The sequence below is a fragment of the Glycine max genome, chromosome 3 (assembly GCF_000004515.6).
Source record: "Glycine max cultivar Williams 82 chromosome 3, Glycine_max_v4.0, whole genome shotgun sequence".
NCBI classification, from domain to species: Eukaryota; Viridiplantae; Streptophyta; class Magnoliopsida; order Fabales; family Fabaceae; genus Glycine; species Glycine max.
The window spans coordinates 33,118,337-33,134,775 of record NC_016090.4 but is presented as its reverse complement, the minus strand read 5'-3'; the positions used below and the strand labels follow the sequence as shown (position 1 = coordinate 33,134,775).

Sequence of the window (16,439 nt, the reverse complement as noted above, 5' to 3'; positions counted from 1 at the left end):
TTTTTAACAAAAAATATCCAAATATAAATCATGTTATAGTAAACTGATTTTTTAAACTTAAGTTTACAAGATACTTTTGATTTAAACTCTTTAATGCAAACATACATTAAGCCTGTCCAATTAATTAAATTTTTTATTTTCAATTAATCAAATAAACATCTCACACATATAATAAATAAAATATTTATTCTAAAATTCTCCCAACTATTTATAAAGTTGGTGTAGTTTACATTATATTTTAGTGTTATAAAAATCGTACAGAGATATATGGATAATCATGCTATTTTGTATTATGTACAATCTTAACTTATTTATTTTTTTCAAAATAATTAACATAACCGTGATATTTTAAGTCTCGTGTAATGTAAATTGTTTTTTTTTCTTCCTAATTTTTTCTTTGTTCAAAATAAAATCATGCTGTGCTCCATGACATTTATTTATAATTTACAGTACTTTTTATTTGTTGTGTAAATTGTAAATTAATATATGACCGTAAATAATGTTTATCGAAAAAATTAACTATTCACTTTTAGATTTTATTTTTCCCAATAAGATTTTTTTTATCCTCAAGACTCTCATCTTATCTAAGAAATTCAAGTAACATAACATTAGTAGACAAATTTTACTTTTAAATTTGATTTTTTGTTTGTTTGTGAATATTCTACTTTTAAAATAATTCTTAATATGATACAATATTTTTCTTAGTTATTAAATACAGAAAATATTGAATTTTTTTACATATTTATTTTCATTAATACTTTAAAATATCATTGAAATATTAAAATAATTTGTAATAAAATTTAGAAGAGATATAACATTCCTAAAAACAAATCAACCAATGACCCAGAAAATGATTGCTTATAGCATCATAAAATATCATGAAGACATGGACTCTATATTCCACTGCAGTGGCTCAGCTCATCTTCATTTTTAGCTCCATCAAACCCAGCTTAGCCATTACTGTCTTTGGCTCGGCTCGGCATCATTGCACCCAATTAAATGAGGAAAATTGAGCTTAGCTTTCGAGCCACGCATTTCAAAAGCGGCTCGATCATAAGCCAGAGCCGCATCCTCAGCCGACTCGTAAGTCCCAAGCCACACTCTCACGTTCTTATTCGGGTCCCTTATCTCAGCTGCAAACTTGCCCCAAGGCCTACGCCTCACCCCCTTATAATTTTGGCTACGGGCGTGGCTAGCACGCGCCACCGAAACTGAAGCCCCACGCGCCGCCGTGGCAGTCGTTGTTGCATGTTCTGACAAAGATAATGGAGAGTTAACGGCATCGACATTATTGGGTGTTGCTAAAACCTCCGTTAGAGCGTTGAAATCTTCGTTATCATCAAGGAGGTAACGTTGAATGGATTCTAGAAGAGAGAAATCATCGGATTCAAGAGTGGTGTTGAAATTGTTCATTTGGCTTTGGTCTTTTGGAACTTGAAAGTGAAGTGTTGTATTAGTGTGTGATATGTGAGGGTATTGTACATAGGAGTATGTGATTCATAATGTGTATTTATATGAGTGAAATGTTGTTGAAAAAAAGTGGTATTTTTATTTTTGCCATTTTGTTGAAGCATCCTCCTTAGTTTTTTTTTTTTTTTTTTTAAGCAGGTGCTGAAATGGGTTTTTAGGTATTGTTAATTGAACAAAAGTTTTAAATCACGTGGTGTAATAATGGGTTGGATAGTACTATAATAATAGTATTAATGACTCTGAGTAATTAAACAATTCCTTTTTTGTGTAAAAAATTAAAAGGAGTGGGTGATGTACCTTTTCTTTGGTTTGATTTTGTCACGCGCTTACGTAAACTAGATTTCAAATGATGAAATTATACATTCACACATAGGTAACAGTATAGCAGTGAAAATTTACTTAATGTTTCGGAAAAAAAAAACATGATTGCTCTAGAATGAATAATCTGCACCATTGAGTGTGTGAATGATTAATCTAGAATTGTTTTAATTATTAGTAGGTTTGAATTTGAGTCATGAAATGTGTTAAAATATTTAGAGAAAAAAAATTGTCGTCTATTATTTTTTTGAAGAATATTTTTTAAAAATAAATCGAATAATTCGCTTAAGATTATAAAGTAAGTAAATATATGTGTTAAAATATTAATGATGTTTATTTAATTTAGGGGAGTAGAATCCTTAAAAAAATGATTTAATTATATATTCACTAAATTGACATGCATACCTCGTTCTCCGGTAAAATTCAGAATTAATAAATAGATGTGTGGTCTTGAAAATTATAAACAGTGAGCTTTTTTTTTTTTTTCAACTAGGTACGGCTCTCCATGGTGGAGACACAAAAATCTGAGAGATATTTTCTACATCTTCACTAAGACACAAATTATAAACATCATTATAAACACAATGATGAGCCTTTGCGATTTACATATAATTAATTAAAAACTCTGTATACCCCAAATAAAAGAAATTTATGCTTACACTTATACATATATATTTAATTAGTAATAATCAAACTATTAAATATGTAAATCAATTCATATAACATATATTATTTCAATTTAACCAGAGATTTTAGATTCAAATTTTAGATATACAGTCGTGTTAATTACTTAAAGAAATAATTTTGTGATGCATAATAACCTTGTCTGATCGAAACAAAATGTTCTTGAGTAAAAGATACTTCTTGTTTAGGAAAAAGATAGCAACAATCAAAGTGTTAGCTGTATATTTACTAACTAAGTATAGCTATTGGTGCTGATAAAATAAAAGTATAACTATATTGGTGTATAAAAAGTTTATCAATCTACAAAAAAGTGTTATGAATACCAGAGGACGCTTAGTCAATCTTTGACTACTATTTTATTGTTCAAACATGGTAGGCATCATTTTAATATCCCTTAGATGAGAAATAATATATGTCCCTTCTACTCTTTATTTCGGGTTGTAGGTAATAATGTAACACTATAGTGCTTTCAAAGGTCAACAAATAATATCACGGGTCATATATATACACTGGATCTAGTTGACTACTTTGTACGGGGATGTTTGGTTACATGTTCACATTGTGTAAAACATGAAAAACAACTTGTTTCCTACTTCCAATATTATTAGGAAATAAGGTTTTGATTTTCTTTTACGATTGGGTAGCCTAATCTTTTGCTTAATTTGTAATCGGTTTAGATGATTGCTTGCCTTCAACTACACATGTACACTTTGATTTAGGACAACGAATGCACGTAAAATTTGTTCCCTTCGTTTTCTAATGCTAAATTTATATGTTTGAATTAGTTAATTTTAAGCATAAAAGTATTTTTAAAAGAAAAACCTAATTAAATATATTGATGATCAATGTGTATTAATCCAACTGTAAAGGAGCTAGCTAATTAAGCTAATCAAGTCCTTAAACTTTTGATACACGATTTATATCAAAATGCGTATGAAGATGCACTTTCATTGTTTAAATATAAAAAAAAAAATACTGCATGACTAGATGTGACATCATATACAATTACTTCAAATACATTTTTATATTTTATTATTTCAAAATACATGAGATTAATCATTTTGACGGGACTCAACTATTGGTAACGTTTACGGAAGGTTCAAGTATATTGGTTTAATTTTTAGTGAAGTATTATTAACATACTTTCTGACATATTATTACGAGTTAAAATTTTTCAAAATAATAATTAAAATATGAATAACTTATTAAATAAGAAGTGATGATATAATGCTATTTATAATAAATTTTAATCTATAATTTTTTTAAAATGTGTAAAAAATATATTATTGATATTTTTGCTAGCTTTTGTTTTTTTTTATGAAAGTAATGATATATTTATATATCAAACACTCTATCAGTACTTATTATTTTTTCTCTATTTTTCTCTTCCTATTCCTATTGCATCACATCATTAATAATACATATAAATCTTTTTTTCTTCTCCAAGTATCTTTTTTATATACATAAATCACAAATATATTTAACGGAAGACAATTTTACTTGAGTTGAATAAAAAAATATTACTCTAAATATTTAATGTAGTTGTATAATAAGAAAAATAATTATAATAATATGACCAAATTAAAGTATAGAAGTGAAAATAAATTTCATCTTTTATAGGTTTGAATTAAATTTTAAGATGATATTAGAATATTTATTAATGATTGTGGTATAAAATTTTTTATATTAATTAATAATATAACCAAATTTAAATATATAAGTAATTTTTTTTATCTTATAAATTGATTTTATAAGATTGAGTTTAAACTTAATAATAAAAAACATAACAATATCTAAAATTCTAAATATTCGTGTTAAAGGTTTTTATGATTTTTATTTAAAAAGAAAAAGATAACGCATCATATCAACTAACCACACGTGGGGAAGAATCACCCACTTCAACTTTCAATGCCATTTCAAATACTCATGGTAGCTTCAATGAAACATCCTACATGAAAACAATATTAAAGAAATAATTAGCATGTTAAAGAAATAATTAGCATCACGTTGTTCAAACTCAATTTCAATAGTTTCAACGACTACATAAAAAAGTCTAAACAAAACTCCAGAACCTAGTGGTATAAATACACAACGCATTATTCTTCACAGTGCTTCAAGAAACAAAAAAGTTAATTAACACCAAAATCAGAAACACAATCGTCTCCATCACCATTCAAAACATGGCCACCACGATATCTTGTGATTTCTCTTCAGTGGAATCTATTCAACACTATCTTCTTGAGCTTGAACACGATTTCAACACACTCATGAACGCTTCCAATCACGAAATTTGCTATTCTCCAACGTACAATTCATTCCCAAGCTCTACTACGTTCCGCTTGGAAGGTGTCCATGATGCAGAAGGGTCGTTAGCATGCAAAAGAGAACACCCTAAGGTGGAGCGTGAATTTCACGCGCCACCAGCATGGAAGCGTTACCGGGGCGTGAGGCGTAGACCTTGGGGCAAGTTCGCGGCGGAAATAAGAGATCCAAAGAAGAATGGTGCTAGGATATGGCTTGGGACTTACGAAACTGAAGAAGAAGCGGGTTTAGCTTATGATAGAGCTGCTTTTAAGATGCGTGGCAGCAAAGCTAAGTTAAATTTTCCTCACCTCATTGGTTCTCACGCGCCTCTGAAGCCGATAAGAGTATTGACAAAGACTTTGAAGCAAAATTTGTTAGAGTCTGATTTGTCATACTCATCGGCTCCACAGACGCAAGAGTCAAAGAAGAGAAAAAATTTGACCGACTTGTTGAACAGGTTGGCCAAGAATAGGAAACAAGTGGAGGTGTTTGAAATGAGTTTACATGCATCAAATGATGTCAATGTTGATCAATGGTGGAGTAATTAAGTTGAATGATTGTGTCCGGGTGTAATGCATGTGGTGCCCATAAGGTTCTAGTGTTTTCCAAGGACTGTATACAGTTGTTTGTTTCCCTAGTTTCTATTTTTCCAATGATTTTTACGTACCCTCCTTTTGATGAAATTCAGGGGGTGAAATGTACGTTTGCCACGAATTTCAAATGAGAATCCTAGGCATAAAAAATAATTGACATGCCATATAGCTTACCTTAACTAATTAATCGTTGAAAAATACAACGGCATAATTTTCATACTTTTTTTTTTTCATTTCCTGGATTGATATAATTTGATGCCTAAAATGAGATGCAAACATTTTATTATTAGGAGCTACATATATTTAAACATTATAATTGTTATAATACTGTCGGCCAACGATACGCTTCTACTACTCATCAAATATCAAAATCGTTATATATAGAAAAATTATTTCTTGAGATGTCGTTATTATATAAAAGGCTGTTAATGTGGTTCACTAGACATTTACAGAGTCCCTAATTCAATTTTGAAGCCCCAGAATAAATCATGCGGCTTAAGCTTAGCTTAAAATAGATGAGCAGGCCAGGTGGTTTACAAAAATACGTAAGTTCTTGGGCATATTTCTTTAAGTATCTTCATTCCTTTTTGATTTTGATTTTGGCTTTGGCTTTACTTATGATAGAGAGTGCTCAGTAATTAACTTTGTCATTATCAAAACTCTTCATTAAGCTTCTTTATCATCTGAGATCCTCAGCTAGGGAGTTTAGGGTTGCTCTTGTGTTTACAATTGAAATAAAAATCAATGCTAAAAAAATCATTTAAGTTCACAACCAAACTCAAATCAAACCAAGATTGATTTTTGAGGTTGAATCACTAAGTGGCGTTTGACGGAGTAGCGAGAGAAATCTGTAGAGCAAAGGGAGCGTCATGTGTAATCGTTGAGATTGAAAGAACACCGAGCAAAAAAGAAATAGAGGTGTGGAAGCGAAAGCATTGAAGAAATGAAAGGTTATTAAAGAAGGTTGAACATGAGGAATTAATACTCTGGAACATTAAAGAGATGAAAGGTTTTTCTATTGCTGGAGAAAAAAATGTTAAAAGTTCTTAAGTAGTTAAGTGTGATGTGTATATAGGACCCTCCAAAAAGTCAGACGCTGTGTTTGATTTAGTGTAAAAGGGAAAAATAGAGAGAAACTTTATAGTTCGTATACTAAATTAATTCATATATTTTATATTCTAATTTAATTCAATTTATTTATTTATTTTTATTCTCTCTTTATTTTCATCCATTAAATCAAATATACCCTTAAACAACTTTATAAGAAACACAAAGTTGAAGTTGCTCTTATTTTTTGTTCATATAGGAAACAAATTTATTTCTATAATATAGTGAATATCCCTTTTAACATAGTAAAAATGTTTTGGGTAGGTTGTTAAAATACTTCAACTTAAAAGAAGGAGAGAATAGTTAGCAATCTTCTAGTATATAGCTAGGATATTTTAACAAAAATGTTGATGATAAAATGATACATTTAAATAGTATTGCTATTTTGTATGTATGTTAGATAAATTTACTTTTTCAATTGAGAGTTATACACATACATTTTAACTTATTATTCTTTACGCAAATATACATGAATCACATTTTACCATTTTCAAGGGATTTATCATCATTTTTGCTAGACTCGACTATTATTAACGTTTATGGTAACTTCAAGATAACTGGTTTAATTTTATTACTATGATACTATCTAAATATTCGTGTCAAATGTTTCTTAATTTCTTTTTTTTTTATTTTAAAAGCAAAAGAAAAAAGTATTTATATAAACTATAACCAAACGTGGCGCAGAGCTCTGCCACTTCAAGTTTCAATGCCGTTTCAAATATCTAACATTGAAGCTTCAAAGAAACATCTAACATGAAAACAACATTAATTTAAAGAAAACAACATATCACGTTGTTCAAACTTAGTTTCAACTTTCAACCAATACATAAAAAATTACGAACAACTCCAAAACCTAGTGGTATAAATACACAACGCATTATTCTTCATACTGCTTTAAGTAACAACAAAGTTAACTCCAAAATAAAAAACACCATTGTCTCCGTCACCATCCAAAACATGGCCACCACAACATCATGTGATTTCTCTTCGTTGGAATCTATTCAACAATACCTTCTTGAACTTAAACACGATATATTCCAACACTCACGAGTGTTTCCAACCATGAAATATGTTATTCCAACACTATCCCAACACTATTCGAACCCTGATCTCAACTCCGAGAGTGTTACTGACACGAATAAATGTTGGCATGCAAAAGGGAACACCATAAGGTGGCGCATGAAGTTCACGCTCCTTCGGAACCGGGGCGTGAGCGACGGAGATAAGAGATCCAAAGAAGAATGGTGCAAGGGTTTGGCTTGGAACTTACGAAACTGAAGAAGAAGCAAGTTTAGCTTGTGATAGAGCTGCTTTCGAGATGCGTGGTAGCAAAGTAAAACTGAATTTTCCTCATCTCATAGGCTCTCACGCGCCTTCGAAGCCTGTGAAAGTGATGATGAAAGCTTCAAACCAAAGCTTAGCTTGGAAAGGATTTGATCTCAAATTCTGAGGTTCTTTATACTCTGAGCTCCTTCCCTCGACACCTGTAAAAAGAATAAAAATATATATATTAGTGGTGTTGGGTATGTTAAAGTAGGGTAAGGTCTGAAAACCCCTTTCATGGACATCTTTCCATGAGGGAACATGGTTCCTCACCAACTCAATGAGTGATGCTACAAGTATAAAAAATATGGGACAAACCTTTTTATAAAAGTTTGTTAAGTCATGACAGCCCCAAATTTCCCTTATACTTGGTAAAGTGGGCCAATCAGGAATGACCTTTATTCTCTTAAGGTCTGTGGGAACCCCTTGATCACTATTTAAAAAATTAAAGAAAGTAATGCAATAAAACGTACCTTTTTATGTATTTTCATGTTGATTATTCCTACAAAAAAATATAAGAAACCTAAGATGTCCCATACGAGCACCTAGGTTTGTATCAAAATAAAAAATAAGAACAAACCTACCTAATGAGTCCCTATGTACATGAATCATGAAGATGTTGGGTGCATGACTGATTTTACAAAAGAATCATATCACTTATTTTAGGGATTTGGTGTCTAATAATACCTATTTTGGGCACCAACAAAGCACAAGGATTTAAGCTCTTACGAACCAAACCCTCATCCAACAACTCCTTTACTTGAGGAATAACCTCAAGCCCTAGAGGTGTGGCTGTGCTAACAAGTGCCTTTTTACAAAGGAGAAGATGTGGAGGTTGTCTAAGAGGGAAAGTTTCTTTAATATTTGTCTTTATTTCAAAATGAATTTCCTTCTTAGCTAACCTCTTGGAGGAGATACTTACCTCCTTACACGGCTCCTTAACCATTAAAAGTTGTCCTTCTTCTTGGGGGTAGATTTCTTCAGTAGATTCTTCCCCTTTGCTTCTTCACTTTCACTAGAGGGAGGTGAAGTAGTAGCCTTATCTTGGCTACTATAAATGTCTTGGCCCCTCATAATCATGGTTTTCTTGGTGGGGCATTGAGAAGTAATGTGTCCTCTTCCAAGACATTTAAAGTACTTTATGGAGCTAATATTCTCTTGCATACTAGCCTTAAGGGGTTGCTTTTCTATTATCTTCCCCTTATCATATTTGGGCTTAGAAGGTGTCACCCCTAGGATGCCTTGACCTTTGTCTTTCTTTGGATAAAAGTAAGAGTCATAAGATTTTGAAGTAGACTTCCTTTTAAGTTGTTGCTCTACCCTTATTTCACAATCTAAGTTAGCCTCTACATTGTCCTTCCCATAAACGTATGGGAGGTTAATGTTAGCCTCTTGAGGCTTTCTTTCCTTTTCTCTCCTATGGGAGTGAGGTCTAAGATGTGACCTATGCCTTCCTTTATAATAGTCACGAAGTTCTTCACTTAGGCTTTTGCAAGAGTTATGACTACTATAGGAGGCATGTTTTTCTCTTTTAGTATTTTCCTTCTTCTTCTTCCCTTATTTTCTCTTTTTCATCTTGACTTATTTATTCCACTCTTTATTTTCCTTTTTCTTTTCTTAACTCTTTTAGTATTTTCCTTCTTTCTTCTTCCCTTATTTTCTCTTTTTCATCTTGACTTATTTCTTCCACTCTTTTTTTTTTCCTTTTTCTTTTCTCTCTTGTTTTTCTTTCCATAAATTGAGGGAACTCAACTCGTCTAAGATTCTAGATAGAGGGTCCTTATGACTAGTATCCTCACCATTAACGCTAGTTGAATGATGACTCATGTTGGTTCCTAAGTTGTGGTTCTTTCTTGTTGGGGATTTGAAAACAAAAGGTAAAAGAAACTATGGTTGAAACTAGCCAAAATAAACACTAAAAGAGGTGTGGAAGATAAGGGAAAAACTAATTGGTAAAAGGCAAGCTATCTAGGCGGTTTGACAATGAAAGGTAAAGGAAATAAGCTATGAAAGTAAGCAAGAAATGTAGACTAGGCGAATCCTAAGAGTGTTTGGATGACCACATTTAAGGTTCCCAACAAAACACTCACAATTCTAAGGGAAAATTGCCTAAAATTATTACACACAAATGTAAGTTTGGTAACCTATTGGAGGCTCCCAACACACTTCCAATGAAAGGCCTTTTTGTTACAAAACTTGAAAGCAATGAAGGTAAGTAAATTGAAAATTACAAAATTACAAAATGGTCTTCAATTTTGGTGGTTGTTCTCTCTTTGGTGATTCACTCAATTTGGAGTGCTTCTTAGTCCAATAGCTCTTAAGGTGGTTGGCCCATCGCTTCTTGACTGAAATTCTTTAATGGATGACACAAATCCTCCTTTCCAATTCCCTATATGGAAACTCACAAACAAGGAAACAAAGAGACAAGTAATAACCAAAGACAAAAAAAAAAAAAATGAAATGAAAGCTAAACCAATGGAGTTTTAACAAGACAATTTTTTTCAAGGATTATTCAACAATTAAAGCAATGAAAAGGATATAGAAGAAAGCTTGGACTCAAAGAGAAACTTAGAATGACTCTAGAGTAGAGTAAAAAAACTAAAAAAAAAAAAGACTCATAAAAAAAAAGTTATGGCATTTGTTTTCACACTAATTTTCAACTGAAATTTCGGAACTAAGATTGATATAAAATAGGCAGTACTTATAGAATAAATTTTGAGCCAAAACAATAAGCACACTTCCCTTTCACCTTTTTTTTCTGGATACTGATTTTTCTGCCAACTTGTGTGATTTTTCGTATTTTTTCCTTTTATCCAAATCACTTTTTTTTCTAACCTTTTTCCAGATGTCTATAAAATTCAGTAAAAATTTCAGCTCAAAATTTGCAGTGACCAACTCTAGTAATTTTTACAAGTTCGTACGTCTAATCTTCTAGCACTAGCGATTTCAGACTTTGAATTTTTTTTCAGCATGGAATATTGATTGCCTTGGGCTTACTTTTAACCTTCCTGTGTATGTTGAACTCACTAGGCTTGTTTACCATAGTTTTAGGAGTTCAATATTCACTTAGGATCAAAATTTCAGCCAGCAATTCAATCACCAAAACTCAAATTCACAATAGACACAATCATAAGGAAACCTAAAAGTTCAAGAAAAAGTTCACAATCGAAGACTCTCTAAGAATTTTGCATGAACATGTTAAGGACTAATTAACATGCAAGATTTGACTCAAATCAACTAATAGGCTAAAAGAATTTCATACACTCATGAACAAATGAGTTAGACAAAGAAACAAGAAAAATAAAATTCAGCACAACATAAGAAATCTTATGAGACAAGTTTCATGACTAGACATGACTTCTATGACAAAACTACAATAGGTGAACAAGTCACTCTAGATTTTTTGAGGTTTTCTTCTACTTTAATATTTTTGTAAGAATCTTATGGTTTATGTTTTAGCCACAAAAAATAGCAAGACAAAACTCAAAGGAACCTAAACTCAACACAATTCATGGTTCAAGAACAAGAACAAGAAATTTGAACCATAGAAAATCAAATCCAGCTTCTATAGCAAGTTTAATCGGTGGAAACTCTAAAAAATCATGTTAAAAACATTTAGAACAAGACATGTGAGGAGATACATGGAGAAAAATGAAGAAACAACAATGGAAGAGAAGGTAAAGCAAAAAATTAATGAAGGTTTAAGGAGCACCTACTTGAAGCTCTTGTGCTCTGATTACCACTTGATGGAAGCTTGCTTGTGGAGCTTCTATGGAGGCTGGATCTTTGAGCATCAATGAGGTCCTTCAATGGTGATTTTCCACCATGGAGATGCAGCGGAAGATAAAGGAGAAGAGGTGAGAGGAGGCGTCATCCACTAGGGAATAAGCCATGGAAGAAGGAGCTTCACCACCAAGAATATGCCTTGGATAAGAAGCTTAAAAAGGATGCTTTAATGGAGGAAAAGAAAGAGAGAAGGGGGAGCACAAAATTGAAGGAATAAAAGAGGGAGAGAAGTGGAACTTTGAAGTGTGTCTCATAATACTTTCATTCATCAAAGTTACAACAAGTATTACACATGCTTCTACTTATAGACTAGGTAGCTTCCTTGAGAAGCTTTCTTGAGAAAAATTCCTTGAGAAGCTTCTTTGAGAAAACTTCCTTGAGAAGCTAGAGCTTAGCTACACACACCGCTCTAATAACTAAGTTATCTTCCTTGAGAAGCTTCCTTGAAAAGATTCCTAAAGAAGCTAGAGCTTAGCTACACATACCTCTCTAATAGCTAAGCTCACCTCCTTGAGATGAGAAGCTAGAGCTTAGCTACACAACCTCTATAATAGCTAAGTTCACCCCATTCCAAAAATACAAAAAAGAGTCCCTACTACAAAGACTACTCAAAATGCCCTGAAATACAAGGCTAAAACCCTATACTACTAGAATGACCAAAATACAAGGCCCAAAAGAAGCAAAAACCTATTTTAATATTTAGAAAGAAGAGTGGATCCAACCTTGACCCATGGGCTCAAAAATCTACCTTGAGGTTCATGAGAATCCTAGGGCCTTCTTTAGTAGCTCTAGCCCAATGCTCTTGGATTCTGCTATCCAATACCCTTTGGGGGTAGGATTGCATCATATTATTTGTCAGAAATAATTGTCAATATTTGATCATTGCATTGAGAGTACCAATTACAAATTAATTTCTATGTCCAAAGACTAGAATTAATGTTGTGTTGGATATCTTGTGATGGATCTGTTATGGGAAATATTTGCATGTCTTGTTATATATACTTTATATTACTTGCTTGATTATTTGTGAACGTGTTATTAATTTTTGTTCTCTCTTTAGTTAATATTTTCAGTGCTACAAATGTTACTGCCCAAGTGAATTCTATCCCAATGTTGAATGGGACAAATTTTAAGGTTTGGAAAGAAGCCGTAGAAATTGTTCTTGGCTGTATGGATTTGGACTTGGCACTGAGAACGGAACGACCCATTTCCACTACGGAAACCTCTAATGAGGTAAAAATTGAGAAGTGGGATTAGTCCAACTAAATGTGCCTTATGATCATGACGCGCTCTATTCCAGAGGCGTTTTGGGGCTCTATTTCTGAGGGTTAAAGTGCAAACAAATTCCTTGAGGAAATTGAATAATACTTTGCCAAAAATGATAAAACAGAGACGAGTAACCTTTTGGCTTAACTCATCTCCATGAAGTATAAAGGCAAAGGAAACATAAAGGAGTACATTATGGAGATGTCCAATCTCGCATCGAAACTCAAGTCACTTAAGTTAGAACTTGGTGAAGACCTGCTCGTGCACTTGGTTTTGATCTCTCTTCCTGCACACTTTGGGAAATTCAAAGTGAGCTATAACACTCAGAAGGACAAATGGTCCCTCAATGAGCTTATATCTCACTGTGTGCAAGAGGAGGAGAGGTTGAAAGTACTCACTTGACTTTGACCTCTCAGAATAAGAAAAGGAAGAAGACTAAGGGTGCTGCGAAAGAGTGTCCCAAGTATGCCACATGGCGTGTGAAGAAAGGTAAATTTCTTACTCTAGTTTATTCTGAAGTTAATTTGGCTTTTGTACCTAAAGATACTTGGTGGGTAGATTTTGGTGCTACTACTCACATAAGTATTACTATGCAGGGTTGCCTGTGGAGCCGATGGCCAAGTGATGATGAAATGTTCATCTTTGTGGGTGATGGTGATGTGTCATCATTTTCTCCTATTTCTTAACCCTTTTTGTCACCATTTTAATTACTGATTAGCCTTAATTATCAAATTAATTATGCAGTTTTATCATTTGGGCCCATTCAGCTAATTTGATGTTTTTAATCTAATTTCAGGAATTAACGAAGCATTGGGCTTGAATCCAGAATTGGGCTTGAACATGAAGAGGACAGACTATTTTATTCTACAAAATTTTATCTTATCTAGACTTTATCTTACCTAGATATTATTTAGATTTGATCTCATCTAGATATTATTTCATCTAGATCTTATCTTATCTAGATTTGATTTGGTTTTATTTAAGGGCTTGGATTTAAAACAGATTTGTAAGCTTTGGGGCTGGAAAACTATATAACAACACCAAGGTTCTAGTTTAGGCTCTTCTCTTCCCTTCTCTCCTCTCTTTCTCCTTTTTTCGTTTTTTGAGTGTTAGGCTTCTCTTCTTCTTTTAGACATTTTTTCATTTTGCAATTCCAGTTTTTACTTTTCGTTCAGCAATAAAATTTCGTTCTTCAATCCATAATTTCGTTATCTATTGATTAATGGAAGGCTAAGTCTCCAGCGTTGTTTTCTCTTGAGGATCAAGCACAGTTCTCTCTGAGGTTCTATTATTACTATTAAATTCTGTTCAGTTTTTCCTTTTCACTAATTACTCTGAATTTGTTGCTATTAATTCATGCATGCTTAGTGCTTGATTAATTGTCTCTACGCTTAATTTACGTTCATGCTTAATGATCATTTATGATTAATTGGTGTATGTGTTGCTTAATCACATAATGAACGCCTTATGTTAAATTTCGCTTAGTAATTTAATTTAGGGTTGGATTAAGTGGTTGAACTGATAAAGGATAAACTCTCGTAACCTAGGATAAGAGACTTGCTTGTGAATCAAGGGGAAGCAACGTGTTTTAGTTATGATATTTTATAATTCACATCTATTCGCTGTTTAATTTACAAAAGCAAACAACCCCCCTATTCGTTACTATTTTCCTACTATCTGTTATGAACATTTGATTTATCATTGCTTGTTGGGAAACGACCTAGGATCACTTCCTAGATACTGCATTTTTAGTGTTTATTTGATTCGGGTATGGCCTCGATCAGATGGCAAGAAGGTTGCAGTGGAAGCTATTGGAACTTTTAGATTACAGTTAAAAACTGGATTTTATTTGGATTTATTTGAGACTTTTGTTGTACCGTCTTTTAGATGGAATTTGATTTCTATTTCTAGTTTGGATAAATTTGGATTTTCTTGTTCATTTGGAAATAATAAAGTTAGTCTCTATCAAAATGCTAATATGGTTGGTTCTGGTTCTTTAATTGATAATCTTTACATGATTGATGTTGTTATTTCCTATAATAAAATACTACAAACAAGTTCACGTGGTACAAAACGAAAGTTGAATGAGAATTCAGCCACCTTATGGCATAAGCATTTGGGCCATATCTTTAAACAGAGAATTAAGAGACTTGTGTTGTATGAAATTCTTGACCCTTTGGATTTATCGAACTTTGAGGTCTGTGTTGAATACATAAAGGGAAAACGAAAAAACATAAGGAAATTAGGTGCCAAAAGAGCTAAAAATGTCTTAGAACTAGTGTATACAGACATTTGTGGTCTTTTTCCTACAACTTCTTGGAATGGACAACAATATTTCATTACGTTCATAGATGACTACTCTAGATATGGTTACCTATGTTTGATACATGAGAAGTCCTAATCCCTAGACATTTTTAAGACTTTCAAGGCTGAGGTTGAACTTCAACTTGGAAAGAAAATTAAGGTTGTCAAATCTGATTGTGGTGGTAAGTACTATGACAGATATGATGGATCAGGAGAACAACGTCTAAGACCTTTTGCCCTTTTCCTCAAAGAGTGTGGAATTGTTCCGCAATACACTATGCCTGACAAACCTAACATGAATGGTGTAGCAGAACGAAGAAACCGAACTCTTAAGGATATGGTGAGAAGTATGATTAGTCATTCTTCTTTGCCATATTCACTTTGGGGAGAAGCCTTAAAGACCGCAGTTTACATCCTTAATAGAGTGACAAGTAAAGCAGTTAACAAAACCCCTTATGAACTTTGGACTGGTAAAAGGCCAAGCATTAAATATTTGCACATTTGGGGTTGTCCGGTTGAGGCACGGCCTCATAGGCCATATGAAAGAAAGTTGGACTCAAGAATAATTAGCTGTTATTTTGTTGGCTATGCTGAACTCTCTCGGGGCTATAAATTTTACAATCCCACCTTAAGATCCTTTTTCGAGACGGGAATGCGAGATTTCTTGAGGAAGTTGAGTTTGGGAAGGAAAAGAACATAAGGAATGTTGTCTTTGAGAAAAAACCTGTTATTTATAGTGATCAAGTCCTCGTACCTATTATTGTTCAAGATACAACTCTAGTAATGGAAGACAATGTTCAAACTATTGACATTGTTCCAGAACAAGAAAATAATGAGGTTCTCCCTCAAATACCTTTAGAGAAACCTCAACAACCTCAAGAAGTGTCATTAAGAAGATCCATTAGAGAGAGGAGAAGTGCAATCTCAAATTATTATATTATATTTCTACAAGAACATGAGGATGGCGTTGGTTTAATAGAGGATGATCCAATCAACTTCTGTCAAGCTATACGTAGTTCTAACTCTTAAAAATGGATTGGCGCCATGAAGGATGAGATGGAGTCTATGAAAGACAATGAAGTTTGGGATCTAGTCGAATTGTCTGAAGGTGTGAAACCTATTGGTCGTAAATGGATATTTAAAACCAAGAAGGATTCAAAGGGTAATATCGAGAGATATAAGGCTCGTCTAGTTGCTAAAGACTTTACTTAGAAGGAAGACATTGACTATAAAGAAACCTTTTCTCCAGTATCTTCAAAGGAGTCTTTTAGAACTATAATGACA

The 16,439-nt window shown here is 32.8% G+C and overlaps 2 protein-coding genes across 2 annotated transcripts; one reads left to right on the top strand and one right to left on the bottom strand.

Moving 5' to 3' along the window:
- Positions 1-770: 770 nt before the first annotated feature.
- Positions 771-1,523, bottom strand: LOC102661516 (ethylene-responsive transcription factor 13). Its single transcript, XM_006577582.3, has one exon. The coding sequence runs from the start codon at positions 1,411-1,413 to the stop codon at positions 958-960; it is 456 nt and encodes a 151-aa protein (XP_006577645.1). The 5' UTR covers positions 1,414-1,523; the 3' UTR covers positions 771-957.
- Positions 1,524-4,457: 2,934 nt separating this feature from the next.
- LOC100527194 (DNA-binding domain-containing protein) lies at positions 4,458-5,543 on the top strand. The gene has a single exon (NM_001249317.4). It carries the CDS (start codon positions 4,653-4,655, stop codon positions 5,322-5,324), a length of 672 nt encoding a protein of 223 aa, NP_001236246.2. The 5' UTR covers positions 4,458-4,652; the 3' UTR covers positions 5,325-5,543.
- The last annotated feature ends 10,896 nt before the right edge of the window (positions 5,544-16,439 follow it).

What these genes read in the sequence shown, in the direction of transcription:
- LOC102661516 (XM_006577582.3), bottom strand. Translation starts at nt 1,413, where the DNA reads ATGAACAATTTCAACACCACTCTTGAATCCGATGATTTCTCTCTTCTA.
- LOC100527194 (NM_001249317.4), top strand. Translation starts at nt 4,653, where the DNA reads ATGGCCACCACGATATCTTGTGATTTCTCTTCAGTGGAATCTATTCAA.